Genomic DNA, 16097 nt, shown 5'->3' with positions numbered 1-16097 from the left:
TAGAGCCGTGTGTAAATGTTTTCGCTAGCCATTCCGGACTAAAACTTCCTGTCAGGTTCACAAAAGTGGCTCGGATTTTCGTTCGACTCTCGTGTGCACGTTGATAAAACGTCGTCCGTCGGCCGAAAATGACGACGAAGCATTATAAAAGCATGTCCTAAATGCTGTGTAAGCTAAACCGTACAGCGGACCGTACAGGATTGTTTGCGATCGTCGAGGCCAAAAATTGTAGTCGCCTGAATTTTTTCTGCAGGCAGTGATGTTTGTTGGTAAACGAGACCTTTCAGCTATACTCGTGTTCGACGCACGTGAACCGAAGACGGCTTTGGCTGAACGCACACGCTGATGACGGCACATTGCGCGTCTTGGCTCAATTCAATTCGATTTTATTTGTGTAGCGCTTTTAACAACAGACGTTGTCTCAAAGCAGCTTTACAGAAACATATAAACACAGGATAGAGATTTTAAGTGTGTGAATTTATCCCTGTTGAGTGAGCCGGTGGTGACGGTGGTGAGGAAAAACTCCAGATGTTAAGAGGAACCGGACTCAGAAGGGAACCCATGCTCATCTGGGTGACGACGGATAGTGTGAGAGTAAAGGAAAGGTCATTATGGTTTGTATATGAAGTCTGTTTGTTGAACTAGTCCACTGTTCACTAAAGGAGACCTGAGAGCAAAATTGCATGTGGTGATTGCAGTCCTAAGGCCATCGCAGCAACCCTAGTCCCAGCAACCACAGCGAGAACGTCCATGTGGAATCGACGTCCAAAACCATTTCAAAGTACTTCCAGCGGTACCGTCCTCAGCAATCACCGTTCTGTGGCCTTCAGTTGATGAGAGCGCCATCCAGAGGAAGAGCATCAGGATAGATCAGGCAGCTCAAATCTGCGGAAAACCTGTAGCAAGTTTGAAAATTTTCACGCTCCTCAGAATTTTGCGTTCGGGGGGGGGGGGGGGGGGGACCCACGAAATCCTGGTGGGAGCGATTATAGTAACGCAGCTCAGCCACTGCGGCGCATCAGCCATCGACTCTTCCTTCTTTTAAGGGGTGCCATTTCTTTTGAATTTGAATTCTATATGTAGTCTTGCTTGTTGTAATTCATGGACTGAAATTTGTCACTGACAGCTGCGTTAAGTTTGTACGCTTTTTTTTTTTTTTTTACAATTACTACATTTACTTCAGCAAACGCTCGAGTAATCATTCGCATCCGGTTTGAAAAATGACGCCCGGTGAGTGTGAACTTTCAAGTGCTGAATATAAACAAACTATAAATAAATACTTAAATGAAATTTTTTTAAAAAATAAATAAATAAAACCATCTACCTATTCCACCATGGTATATATTCCAACTGCTCATTCACCCATATGATTAGCTAACTAATCTAGCTAGCTTCAGATGAGCTCGCTAAAGCCACGACTCATTATGGTTTATTATTTGAAGAAGCCTAAACTATGAATCACAATTAAAACATGACGATATATTTTTCGTGTCCGTTTGAGTGAAGCCTTACGCCTATGAATTTCAAACAAATCTATGGTTTCATGAAGTTCATGAAGTACTCCGATGTACTGCGTTCGTGCTGGTTTCTGATGCATGTGGCGAATAAAAGACAGACTTTATATAAAAGCGCTGTTTCTCTACGGATTAGGAATAAAGCACACAGGTAAATCCTAAACAAGTACTAGTCTGTTCTTTGAACTTCAAAAGAATAAGCAGAACAATTAAAGCCAAATAGTGCAGAAGTGAATGAACAAAGGTAATTAAGCAAACACACACCTCTGATTAGCTCATGCATATTGCATGCACTGGGAACGAAGGCCGTTTGAGTTTGTACACAAGCAGAGCACGTGTGAGGAGAAGTGTCCGTTTCCCAAAGTGAAGCGTGCTGATGGGGACACCCGGTCTGTTCGACCCGACCTGGATTTCACACCACACACACAAGCGCGCGCGCGCGGGCAACGTGGAAGCGACACACATGCGCGTAGTCAACGCATCGATCAGACGACAATGGGTTCGTGCGCACTACCGGGGCAGGACAGAAGCGTAGTAGTCGGCGCTGCTGAATTCTCAAACCTGATTGGTCAGTAGGTGTTGGTTGATTTTCTATAACAGAAACTTGGATTGTAATTGAAATCACAGGATTAGATTAGACTACTGGGCTTGCTCCATTTCTATGGAAACAACGTGTTGCACGGTGGACGCTCGATAGAATCTACGACTAATAATAGAAAGAATCTAATAATAATAAACAGATTAAAATGACGTGTGGTTGCTTAAAGAAAAACGGATAACTGTTGATGTCAACAAAGCGTACACCATAGCAAAATATATAAGAGTGTGTGTAGAGTATATATATATATATAAATATATATAAATAAAATTAGATCTCAATCTAATTTTTATTTTTAACTTCAAGAAAGAAAATGAGAGGATGGTGAAGGAACATCGGTCTACCTGCTTGTTAAATCTGTTGTGACATGTGATGTAAAGCCATTTCCGAGTCCAAACTCTCTTTCAGAGCCCGAAAGCGAGCAACAAAGGTTGACATTTAAAGATGATATGCCATGATCTGGCTGAAGTATTTCTTTAAAAAAAAACACCACAACGTACAGGACGGCTATAACTCTAGATGTTAACGAAGATGAAAAACTAAATATGTACCAGCCAGGTGTTGGAGGGATAGGCTAGCTGACATATAATGATCTGCCACGTCCTGGCTGGCTACAGAAGTATCGTCGGGCTAATATAAACACAGCACTGGGAATGTCTTTTAGAAACGATAGGGTGAGAGATAAATCGTTTTCGATATAGGTGGGTCAGTCAGTGAGGGACAGCACCTGCGAGCGCCCGTTCAGCAGAGACGAGCGCCGTCGTATTCATCATATGACTGCTTTATTTATTTGGGTGGAGAAAACTGTGTCACGTACTGATGTGGGGTGCGTGCGGAAGAGGGCGAAGACACCGAAAACTGACGAAACTGCATCCAAAGAGTGTCCGAGATGAAACATTTGCAGTTGATGCTAACGTTGCAGCGTGGTTTGAATTATCTGCGTAACGTTATGTGGTTGAAAGCCATTGGATTATGTGAGGATGAACCGTATTTACCGAACGCTGCTAAAATACACTCACGGTGTGCCGCGGATACTGCCGAAAAATCACGATCCTAAGCTTTATAGTTTTTTGGACTCGGATCTATTCAAAACAACAGGGAACACAGCGCTGTGGCACGCTGAAAATACGAGAACGTCAGCCAACTCAGTAGAAGCTTGGACCTGGAAACAGTACAATCACACACGCACACAATCAGTACGTTTACACGGACAACAATAATCCGATATTAACCCGATTAAGACGATACTGTGATTAAGAAACTAGCATGTAAACAGCAATTTTTAATGACCTTAATTTGATTAAAGTCACACTCGAGGTAAACACAAATGGAATTAAGACGTGTGGAGTACTCCTGTTTTAGTCGCATTATCGACGTGTATTACAGACATGTACTCACCTTAATCACACTATTAACGTCGTGTGAGAGTTTTCACCGCATTTTGTGACAGGACACGTACACACACGGCAGCGCTCGACCGTTTCACGGCAAACAAGAGCGCACGGCTGTGTCCCAAACCGCGTACTTACCTGCTATATAGTAGGTTAAATACATGTATCTTTATAAACTATATAGTAGGTAAGTACGCGGTTTGGGACGCAGCGCACGGCTACAAGCAGTCGTCTATTTGCAGGTATAACACGACAAATAATTAACTGCACTTGAAGCTTTCGTAAAATTAAAAATGAAACACCCAAAACTGTACACGGTTCCATAACGGAGACGAACTGTATGTCGATACGTGAAATTCTGGAGGGACGTCGGACGGCGTGGCGTGGGGACGTAATGACGTGCGTCGTTAATCCATCTATGTTCTATAACGTGTAAAACAGGAACATGAAAGGAATCTCCTAAAAGCAACTCATGTAAACACCTTAATCACAATATTGTCTTTTTTAGAATAAGGTCAAGAATTAGATTATTACTGTCCATGTAAACGTAGTCAATTTGGTAATGCCAGTTATCCTACATCGCAGGAAACCGGAGTACTTGGAGGAAACCCCCGAAGCACAAGGAGAACAAGCAAAACGCAAGGAAGAGGCGGGAATTGAACCCCCAACCCTAGAGGTGCGAGGCGAATATTCTAACCACGAATTCAATTCAATCCAGTTCAGTATATTTTTAGTAAAATTTTTTTACTTTGATCAATGCACATTATCCCAAAGCAGCTTTACAGTAATATACTCAGCGAAAAAAAGACACGGATAGTGCGATTATAAATAAATCCCTTCTAGAACCGTGCCCTCAGACACCACCATTCATCAATCAACATGCCAGTCATCAACTACAAGGACTACAAGTGGAATAAAGATAAAAGATGCGCTGTTATACAAAAAAAGATCCACTTTTAGGGATCAGTAACAGTAACTCCACTTCACGCTGTCTCATATCACACTACCCCGTCGTCATTGACCATTTTCCTACAACAGCGCGCCCTTTTGTTGGTCTGCTTTTATTCCTTATTTGGTCGTGCTGGTGTAAACGAGTGTCATTGTACAAACGTTGAAATCGAGGATTAAAAAAGGTTCACGGACACGTTTTGTCGGAGTTGCACGTGAATCCCAACTCATTTGCACACCTCACACGCGGGTCCCTGTGTAAACATCGAGACAAGACACGCGCTTGCTTCGCATTGTCAAACAGTTTAGAAACACGGTCTCGCACTCCATGTATGAGCGTGGCGTGTTGTTTAAGCGGTCTTGTGGTCTTATATTTATTAGAGATCCACCGATACTAAATTTCTCAGCCGATACCGATAAGCGATTATTCACAGTGATATCGGCCGATACCCGATACCGATAGTTCCGCCTTTTATACCTTCTTTTAAATGAATAACGATTAATTCCACAATTCTGTTAGAAATGCAAATAAAAACTTTATTCTCTCCATTTCAACAAGTTGTTTCACAGTAACTGGTCTCATACACAGAAAACACATTACTCTAATTAGCATTAACACATGAACTCAATTCTGAAGATTAAAGTAAGATTATTAACGTATTGAATGTTATTCATTCAGATTAACATTGACTGAATTCTAAAAAAACTTCCTGTTAGTCTCACATTCACTCTCCACAAACACGAGCATTTCTACTTCATCCCTGACATCAAACTGCTAATCTATAATACCAACTTTTTATATATTAACATTAACTGGATAGGAAATACACTACTTTTTTGTCATCATTCCACACAGTGCGAAATCGATGTGTTTTCCCGCCCTCTTTTGATTGACGGGATCTGATCGGCCCCCGATCGTCGGATGTTTTTAAACTATCGGCCGATGGCCCATAGCGTGAAAAATAACCCTCATCGGCCGATACGTCGGTGCATCTCTGATACACGCAGAGATGATTGCAAAGCAGAGCTCAAAAACAACACTGACACACAATGAGAAGCTGGAGCTGCTTTTCCCCCCCCTCAGTGACGCGCTGTGTTTAAGGAAGTCAGCAGCGAGCAAAGGAGTTAATAGAACGTGAGAGATGAGAAGAGGGAGAGGAAGAGAGCGCAACAGAAAGAGAGAAGAGGGAGCTAGAAAAGGGTAAAGTGTGAGAGTTTATTAGACTCATTCTATTGTGTGTGTGTGTGTGTGTGTGTGTAGAGAGAAAGAGAGAGAGATCTGCAGTGTTCCAGAGAGCGCTTCCAATTACTGCAGGGAATCCAATTACAAAGTTATTAAACCTGGGAAACAGAGATGCATCAAAACCATCATCAAAGTTCCCCACTAATAGTGCACACTACCAAAAATCTTTTCTTTTCTTTTTTTTCCCTTCATCTAATAATACAGAGAAAGTTGGAGCGCGTTTCCCTTATTTTTAACTACCACGTCTAAAAAAAGAGAGATGAGAATCCACAACACGTGCGAGAGTATGTTACGTGAATAAACTGGGCAACAAATTATGAGACGATTACAAAATCACGAACAACGCGGTGTTATATGAAACAGAGTGAAGGTGGAAATTACCTCGCCCAGCGCCTCGTATCTTTTCTGGTTCCACCGGTGCATATCCTCCTTGTGGTTGAAGACGAACGGCTCTCCGGTTTGCGTGTGCCGCAGCTGGCCTCCTACGCGACACAGGGACATGCGTTAAAGTCTCGTCTCTTTCAAGCTTAACTGTTACAAAACTGAGGAATCATTTAGGCACATCTTTGATTCGTCTTTTCTGTATTTAGACTTTATACCACTGACGGGTTAATAAGTAACCGCACGTCCCCGGAACACCGCTGCGTTTACCGACCGTCGCTATTTTGCATCTGCTGGATTATATCGTGTCCTGCTTGACTACATATACTCATACGAAGCGATTTGGATTTTGTCCGGAGTAGAACCGAACCTTACGTTCCCGCTCCAGCGTTCCACGCCTCCCTCTTTATTTGGAAACCGGTCAGGACGATATACACGTTACATATGATAACCCACTCTGTTTAGAGGTGACCTAGAATATAGATATTCTACATCTATAGATAGAGGTGGATTTATTTGTAACGTTTTCAAAAAGTCCTTCCACTTTGCTTTTTTTGTGAACAAAACTTTCTAGACGGAATTCACGGCCGTCGCGTCGTCTTCCAAAAAAAAAAAAAGCCCAGACTATGGCGGCTATCTAACATCATAATTTCCCCAGGCAGATGAGCAGGAAATTACAAGCTCTGGACAGGAAATGTTTAGATTTAGGTGATACTTTCTTGAAATCACACTTTGAACAGAAAAATAACCATTTTATTAACGTTTTTAAAAATAATAATAATAATAATAATAATAAAATGTTTTCACTCTGGAACAATTTAGTGATTTTGTTCACGTTTCCGATTTGTTTGGTTTGTCTTCGGTTTCTGTTCCCTGTAACATTTCTAAATTCGAAAAGCTGACTGAAGAATCTAATGGCTATTCTTGATCAACACAAATCCACTGTGAGGACAGGCCTAATCTCAACATGGCCTCATCATGTGGTATTATTGATCGACTTCAGAGTAAGCAATCCAGCATGACACAGTTAACACGCCCGTTACTCATATTTGGAACATTTTGGAGTGAAATAACGGGCAAAGACACTGAACCTATGGCGCCGAGAGTCATCGTCTCGTGTGCTGCCAGTCGGAAGCAGTGAACGAGCTGTGAGCTTCAGTTCAGGCCTGCTTGATGTGCGTCTCTCTCGTCTCATGCAATTAAATGTGTTTGGCTGCCGTCCCCCATCTGGCAGGTACAAGGCCCGAGGACGGCTAACGCTTCTCTGCTTGCCTTTCGCATGGGCTTCTGGGACGTCTGGCGCTCCTGCATAAGACATCTGGTGTGGCAGGGCCGCTCTCGGCCATTTCTTTCTCTCTCGCTCTCTCTGTGCCCGTGTTCCCCTCCCACCTGAGAGCTCCAAGGGCGTGTGTGTGTGTGTGTGTGTGAGTGTGTGAGTGTGTGTGTGTGTACCACCACAACTGTTCCCCGCCTACGCGAGGCCTTGGACAGGATGATTTGAGCCAAGGCCAGAGAACTTCATTCACACTGACCCTTCTCCAATGCCAGAGCGACGCCAAGGCCAGACTGTACAGCCAAGCGCCGGAGCGGCTAAACAGCTGGCGAGGGGCTTTAGAGTAAAGAAGTGCACTCTAACTAACAACCAATCACCGTTTATATGAAAGACCTGGAGGAGGGTGAAGATGAGTACAAGAATGGGATGCACATGGCAATTCTGCACTGATAACAGTGTTTCTATCAAAATTAAACACATTCGATCCAACACAGTAAACAACAGCATGCTTTTTCTCGAGGAGTTTAGTGATTCTAGTGCTGATGCGTTGGTTGGTGCTTTATTTTCGTCACTCCTGTATGACGTTAGCGGATGTCTGCCACTCAGAGGTCACCCGGGGACCCTTCACTTCTCAATCGCCACTTTCCAGAAACGTCCAATGTCATAATAATAACAGATCCAGCGCAGAAGTTCCAGAATGCGACGCAGTTATAAGACATTGCTGCTTGAGTCACTTGGCTCCCGCTCGTCCGATGACGATCACGATGGTGGTATTGGTGTGAAAGCTGAAGCGCTGGAAACTGATCTGTTTGAACAGAGCGTACAGATGAGGAGGTGAGAGCGCTGGACAGACTAAATGAGTAAATCGTCACTCTCTTTAGGTAGAAATGGAGCACCACTGGTTCCACCATCAGCAGGCAGTCAAAGGTAGCATGTCGGAAACTGTTAACCACGTTGGACATGATGATGAAAAAGATGTTTACGGTAAAAATAATAATAATAATAATAATAATACACCGATCAACCATATTAAAATCACCTGCCTAATATTGTGTAGGTCTCCCTTGTGCCACTAAAACAGCTCTGACCCGTCGAGGTATGCACTCCACAAGGTGTAGTGAAGGTGTGCTGTGCGTCTTGCACAAAGATGTTAGCGCACTTCCTGTAAGTCCTGGAAGTTGTGAGGTGGGGCCTCCATGGATCGGATTTGTTTGTCCAGCACAGATGCTCGATCGGATTGAGATCTGGGGAATTTGGAGGCCAAATCAACACCGTGAGCTCTTTGTAATGTTCCTCAAACCGTTCCTGAACAGTTTTGCAGTGTGGCAGGACGCATTATCCTGCTGAAAGAGGCCAGTGAAATTAGGGAATACCCTTACCATGAAGGGGTGGACTTGGTCTGCAACAATGTTTAGGTAGGTGCTACGTGTCAAAGGTAACATCCACATGAACGCCAGGACTCAAGGTTTCCCAGCCGAACATTACCCAGAGCAACACACTTCCTCCGCCAGCTTGCCTTCTTCCCGTAGTGCATCCTGGTCCCATCTCTTCCTCAATTCAGCGAAGCGTGCGCGTCCGGCCGTCCATATGATGTAAAAGCCAACCGGGCCACCTTCTTCCACCGCTCCATGGTCCAGTTCTCATGCTTACGTGCCCACTGTAGATGCTTTCGGTGGTGGACTTTGAGAAATAACCGTCGCTACCTAATATCTCCCACACTTTGACAGGTGCCACTGTAACGAGATGATCAACGTTATTCACGTCACATGTCAGAGGTTTTAACATTGTGGCTGACCGGTTTAAATCTTTAAATCGCCGATGAAGATGACAAACTATTTATATATTAAACACGCGAGTCGGTCGTCGATCTACAAAGGCCAAACTTTCCATTAAGAGCTCAAACTGCCAGGTTGCTACAAAAGGAGGACTTTCTGTGGAATAATATTTTTTGAATAAAACCATTACAAGTGCAAACTACTTTTAAAACTCCTACAAAAGTATTATATTTCGCTCATGAGAGAACTCCACCAGCCGAGCGAGCGGTGTGTAATACTTCTGAAAACTCTGCTCTTGAGATATAGTCCCATCTATCCTTATGATGACACGACTGGATAATGAAATGAAGCCCAATACAGTGTTAAATCTAATTGTGACCTCTCTGATTGCAGAAGCACAAAGCTAAAAGACTCAAAGCATGCACATTTAACCCAAACAGCCCAAGGGCCTCATACTTTCTCAATTACCCCTGCACAGCAAGTTTTTTTTTTTCTTTTTTTTCTAAAGAGAAACGTTTGCATAAGCATTTTTTTTTTATTCGGCTCGTTTTCAAACCCCGGTCCTTCTGCGCAGTTAGCAGGCGATAAATCCAGCACTGCTAACTCAATGAGTATTACTGTATTTGCCCTCGCTGTTAGCTGTTCAACATCATGTAGCGCTAAAAGGCCATTCATCAGCGTGCGCCACTAAAACTGCGTCCACTCCTAATAGAGGGGTTTTTTTTCTTGGTTTTTTTTTTCGGTGCAAAAAGAAAGAAAAGCTGGGGCACACGCAGGGAAAGGGATCTTGCAGGAATTGATTATGCATTTGCAGAGGAGTGAAGCACAATGCTAGGAAGGCCGGGGTCTAACAGAAAGAAGAGAGGGATCTAATGAAAGCTCGAGTGTGGCGGAGGTTCAGCTCCATCGCCCTCGCATCAACGACTCTCTGAGGAATATGCCTCCTCAACTTTTTCTTCTTTCTTGCGTAATTAGCATGCTGTTCTCAATTTTTTTGGCTTAATTAGGTGTACATAACCTTGGATTTCCAGTAATGAATGAGCTGAAGGCTAACTGTGATGAAGCCATCATGCAGCAGGATTCGGGGGGGGGAGAAAAGAAAAAAAAAAAAAAGAAAAAACATCTCTCTTGCAAATACATACGTATTTTATAGGCTGCTTCGCTCGAGCACGATTCAAATTAACACTCAGGGCTAGAGGCCTTGGCAGCGATGCCTTCATTTGATCTGGAAAAAGAGCGGCGACGCGAGGTTTAAAACAGCTTCTTAATACGCAAATATGTAAAGAAATAAATAAATAGCAGTGGTAGATTTTCAGTGACTGAAATGAAGTATTCAAGGCAGCGACAGGAGGCTTTTTAGAGCGAGCAGCAAGGTTATGCAAATGTGGCCGTCAAGTTGAGTGCAAGGCTGAGTAAGCCACTGACAGCCCATGGCATGCACAACTTGTCCATTCAGCTGCCAGTGACTCAGGAGACTCTCAAACAGACAGCGCTATCAGAGCCAAGGCGTCGCCGTCAATGGCCAATGAGGACGGTTACTCCCTCTTATCTCTCAGGACTGGAGTCAACTAGAAACTTTCACTGCTTCTTTTAAATACAGCGTTTCTCCCAGTTGTCTTCCATTCAGGTTGGTATGCAATAAAAACAAGCCTAATCACGCGGTAAAAGTTACGATCGGTGAGAACTAATAACCTCCCCAGACGGAAAAAAAAACAAAAATGAGTCGTTTCTACTTAGTTCCACCTCCCTTCGACTTAATACCAGCGCCAACCCTGTCAGGAACGGATGCCAGCACTGTCTTGAGATAGTTCCTGTCAGTTGTATCCCACTCTTATGCTGACTGGGTGTGCAATTCAGCTACACTTCACGGGGCCTACTTCAGTGTTTCACCTGCTGTTCCCACAAGTTTTCTAGTCACGTCAAAGTGTCCCAGTTTTCTCATCGCACCCATCGAACACAGATTTGGCGCGTGAGCACTACGGATGTCAACCCGGAGCGTAGGAGTGTCGATGACCATCTACACGATGGGTGTCCAATCTTATCTGCAACGTGCCGGTGTGGGTGCAGGTTTTCATTCCAACCGAGCAGGAGCCACACCTGAGTCCACCTGTTTAATCAGTTGATCTTGGCTTTCAATAGACTCGGTGAGTCTTCTGCGTGGTTGGAATGAAAACCTGCACCCGCACCGGCCCTTCGCGGTTCAGATTGGACACCCCTGATCCACACTACGTAACCTACAGACATTATAAAACAAGTTGCCGCTACTGTATTGGTGGACGTGGCTCATTTTTGTCCGGGAGAACTTATACAGGTTCCTGAGCTAGGACGGATCGCGTTCGATGCGCTGTACGCTCCACTTGCCTCAAGACCCGACTGACGGAGATAAATTCTTGATAACATTGTTGTGTGTACACTGCCAGGCTTGCGTGCACAATGTTTGCTTAGTGGTGCAAACAAACTTATCTGCTCATGAGTACGGAACAAATCATGACACAGGGCTTCTTCTATAGGAAAATAACCAATGACAAGGGGGTGTGATGCGGCCTGACGCAAAGCACTCTGACTCGGATTGTTTTCTTGTAACAGCGTGTCACAACGTGTCTGATATCTCCAATAATACCACAGCACTTTTTAACGTATTAATAAGATCATAAGGATGTCTGCGAGACAGGTTAGTTCCTGTTATCGCTTATGATATAACAGCTATAAACAACGGTCCTTCCCTCACCATACAAAGCTTATACAGTTTTTCAATATTAAACAATACGCTTTCTTAACTTGTTCATTAATATGATTTTTCTTAGGGTGCGTCTCAATCAGCTCCATAGCTGGTGAATCGTTATACGGTGTACACGAGTTCGGGCACTGAAAAAAACCCTGGCTGCCTCCGAAAACTGAAAAACGCTGCCTTCGGAGGACGCGTTCCAAGGTAGGAAGGCATCGAGGCACGTCTGAATCCAAAGTTAGCTTCGCTTCCTGTCTCATGAGATACCTTCATCTGATTGATTTTTGAAGGGAGCATAGATGTAGCCTTCGCTGCCTTCGATATCCAACAATACTGTGCGTGTTCATCCGAAGGGGAGTGGCTTTAGTCTATTCTGGCGAAATCACACACCGAAATCCTACACTGAATACACCAGGTGGTGGTGGTAATGAGCAGCTGGTAACCTAGCATCAACATTACTTTACGCTGCCTCTGAAGTCGTTCCCTGATAGGGCAGCGAGGCAACAAGTCAGCTGTTGCCTCAAGTTGCCAAACAAGTTTTCGGATGCAGCCCCTGGCACACTGATGACTCAATTTCCGGCGACATTACTACGTACTCGCGTTGTAAAACATCAACGCTACCCAGCACATTAATATAAACCTCTAGAGCTGGCACTAGTGTCAGAGCTTCTGGGTAGAAAGTTAATCAAGACCTTCCGACCAACCAGAATCAAGTCTTCAGAAGTGCTGTGGTATAAAATGTGTTCAGATATTCCGAGACTCACTTTAGATAAACGCCCGACGCAGGACCCGAAGTTAACGTCATCAAACCCACACCAAACAGACCGGGTCCTTCGCTATGAAATGAACTGAAATTGTTTTGGTCTAGAACAGTTCGGCACAGTTTAAGAGCTGCTTAATTACCAGCCTACACTTTATTCGGACTAGAAGTATACCTTATTATTTACGTTTGTGTACAGTTAATGAATTAGACTGAAGTGCCATGGAGCGCCATTACAGAGCGCCACACGACTACACTACCCATCCACTTTGTCTTTGTACAGCTGTACTGACGACCCTAAGGTTCAGCTGTTTTAGGATTCTGCCATGATCCTGAAACGTGTTCAGCTGAGATGAATAAAACTCATTATTTATGAAGACATTAAGTGTGTAGATCCCATGATCCTATGAGTTTCCCACGCCAACTATGCCATTTTAGATCCAGATGCAGTCTCGAACTTTTCTCCTACTACTATAATTCTGCCCTTTTCTAATATCACCACCATGAGGTCAGGAAATTACCAAGAAAATTCCATCACTCCTCATAGCCACCATTATTTTTTATTATATACAGCACGTTTTTCAGAATATCTTGAGCAGTGGTAATACTTTACGTCCTGGGGGTTTATGAAGGTATTTAATAAATGGCGTTTAATTTGGATTAACTAAACTCTAGTGGTTATTCTTTATAAGTTTGTCCCGATCTTGCTGCGTTTTAGCAAGGTCGGAGCGGTGCTCGTTTGCTATGGATAAACCGTCGTAGTTTACACGACATCTCACGTGTCTCTGCTCTAGCACCCCGTTTAAAACAGTACGGTGCAAATAAAAAACACTTACGCTCATTAAAGGCATATTCAAACTCCTCCAAAGTCTTGGGGAAGATGAGCGGAGGTTCGTCTTTCTTCATCAGCTCATCCAAGTCAATCCTGGATAACAAATCTGAGCAGAAAAGCAAAAGTGAAAACGCACCATGTCTGCACCAACAACACCGCAAAGGACAAAATCATAGCAAAACCCTTACACGACAACGAGTGAAATTTACTCTAAAAACATGAAAATAGATGCATATGAATAGTGTCCATATTTAGCTTATGCAGTGACCTCCACTAATATTGGCACCCTTGGTAAAGATGAGCAAAGAAGGCTGCGAAAAATTGTCCATCGTTGAAACCTTTGAGATTTTGTTATAATAAAATTAACAAAAATACTCTGCTCTCATGGAGAAATATAGAGATATATTATATATATATAAACTTCGATAATATATATGTGCAACAATTATTGGCACCCGTCTGAATTCATATGAGAAAAATATATATAAAGTATAATCCGATTGATATTTTACATTTTTTTAGTACACCTGGGTGACTAGGAACAGGAAATTGTTCAACCATGACTTCCTGTTTCACAGGGGTATAAATAATAGGTAACACATAGGTCAAATTCCCTTAGTCATTCATAACAATGGGCAAGAGCAATGAATATATCTGTGATGTGCGGCAAAAGGTTGTTGAGCTTCACAAAATGGGAAGTGTCTATAAGAAAATAGCACACACTATTTTGTTTGAAAACGCCCATTTCACCATCAGGACAATAATTAAGAAGTTCCAGTCAACTGGAAATGTTATCAATCAACCTGGAATTGGACGTGTGTCTATATTGTCTCAGTGCACTGTGAAGTGGATGGTTCGAGTGGCCAGAAAATCTCCAAGGATCACAGCTGGATCACAGTTAGTTGTGTCTCGGGGTCAGAAAGTCTCCAAAACTACAATCTGAAGTCACCTACATCACCACAAGTTGTTTGGAAGGGTTTCAAGAAAAAAGCCTCCACTCTCATCCAAAAACAAACTCGAGCGTCTTCAGTGTGCAGACACTACTGGAACTTCACATGTGATCAGGTTCTATGGTCAGATGAAACCAAAATAGAGCTTTTTGGTAATAAACACCAGAGGTGGTTTTGGAGCACACAGAGAGGTAGCCATATGGAAAAGTACCTCATGCCCACAGTTAAATATGTTGGAGGATCTTTAATGTTTTGGGACTGTTTTTCTGCCAGAGGACCTGGACATTTTGTTAGGATACATGACATCATGGACTCTATCAAATATCAACAGATACTAAATGGAAATATGACTGCCTCTGCCAGAAAGCTTCAAATGGGCCGTGGTTGGATCTTCCAGCAGGACAATGATCCAAAACATGCATCAAAATCAACACAAAAACAGTTTACTGACCACAAAATCAAGGTCCTGCCATGACCATCCCAGTGTCCTGACTTAAAACCCATAGAAAACCTGTGGGTGAACTGAAGAGGAGAGTCCACCAGCATGGACCTTGAAATGTGAAGGATCTGGAGAGATTCTGTATGGAGGAACGGTCTCCAACCTCATCAGGTATTATAGGAGAAGACTCAGAGCTGCTATCTTGGGAAAGTGAGCTAGCACAACGTATTAACTAAAAGGGTGCTGATAATTGTTGCACACCTATATTTTACAAAGATATATTTTAAACTTGTGTTTCGTGTGCAGTTGTTTGATATCCATGACAGCAGAGTATTTTTGTGAATTTTTGTAATAAAAGATCAAAAGGTTAAACAATAAAGACAATTTTTCACAGCCTTGTTTGCTCATATTTACCAAGGGTGCCAATATTAGTGGACGGAACGGTGTGCGTGTAATAGATTTTATGTACACATTATATATAATATAAAATATACACTCAGCAAAAAAAAACGAAACGTCCTCTGACGTTGAACTGCTTTTATTTAGAGCAGATTTCTGAACATGTATAAATATTTTTTTCACCGACATTTGAGGAACAGAGATGGAATAATGAGTCCCTGAATAAAAGGGGGTCAATATTAAAAGTGACAGTCAGTAAGTGCTGCATTAAGTACTACACTGCATCTCATCCTCATGGACTGCACCAGATTGGTCAGTTCTTGCTGTGAGATGTTCCTCCACTCTTCCACAAGTTCTCCATCACGTCTGCAGGGACACACGGATACATGTAATTTTCCACTGCGAGGACGATCCGCTGTCCTTCCTGTCTCCCTGTAGCACTGTCTCAGGCGTCTTACATTACAGACATTGCAGTTTATTGCTCTGGACACATCTGCAGTCCTCATGTCTCCCTGCAGCGGGGCTATGGCATGTTCACGCAGGTGAGCAGGAACCCTAGACATCTTTCTTCTGGTGTTTGTCAGAGTCAGTAGAAAGGTCTCTTTAGTGTCCTACGTTATTGGTAACTGTGACCTTAATCACCTACCGCCTGTAAACTGTTCGTGTCTTAAGGACTGCTCCACAAGTGTACGTGCATTAATTGTTTATGGTTCATTGAACAAGCGTGAAAAACATCGTTTAAACCCTTTCCACTAAAGATCTGTAAAGCTTATTTGGATTTTTACAAAAGTATCTTTAAAATACAGTCTCCTGAAAAAAGGACATGTCTTTTTTTTGCTGAGTATATACATACATATACATATATTCAT

General features: G+C 43.0%; 1 protein-coding gene across 1 annotated transcript in view; it reads right to left on the bottom strand.

The window, feature by feature from the left end:
* The window catches only part of fam172a (family with sequence similarity 172 member A), a 185230-nt gene that overhangs the window by 167479 nt on the left and 1654 nt on the right, over positions 1-16097 (bottom strand). Inside the window, exons 3-4 of the mRNA XM_017451782.3 lie at positions 13445-13546; positions 6076-6176 (exon numbers count right to left, since the gene is read on the bottom strand). Coding sequence (XP_017307271.1) covers positions 6076-6176; positions 13445-13546 — 203 coding nt within the window. The remainder of the gene's footprint in view (positions 1-6075; positions 6177-13444; positions 13547-16097) is intronic.

Source organism: Ictalurus punctatus, chromosome 22, assembly GCF_001660625.3.
Source record: "Ictalurus punctatus breed USDA103 chromosome 22, Coco_2.0, whole genome shotgun sequence".
Lineage (NCBI taxonomy): Eukaryota > Metazoa > Chordata > Actinopteri > Siluriformes > Ictaluridae > Ictalurus > Ictalurus punctatus.
Note: the sequence above shows the minus strand (reverse complement) of the source record. Positions and strands in the feature narration are given on the sequence as shown.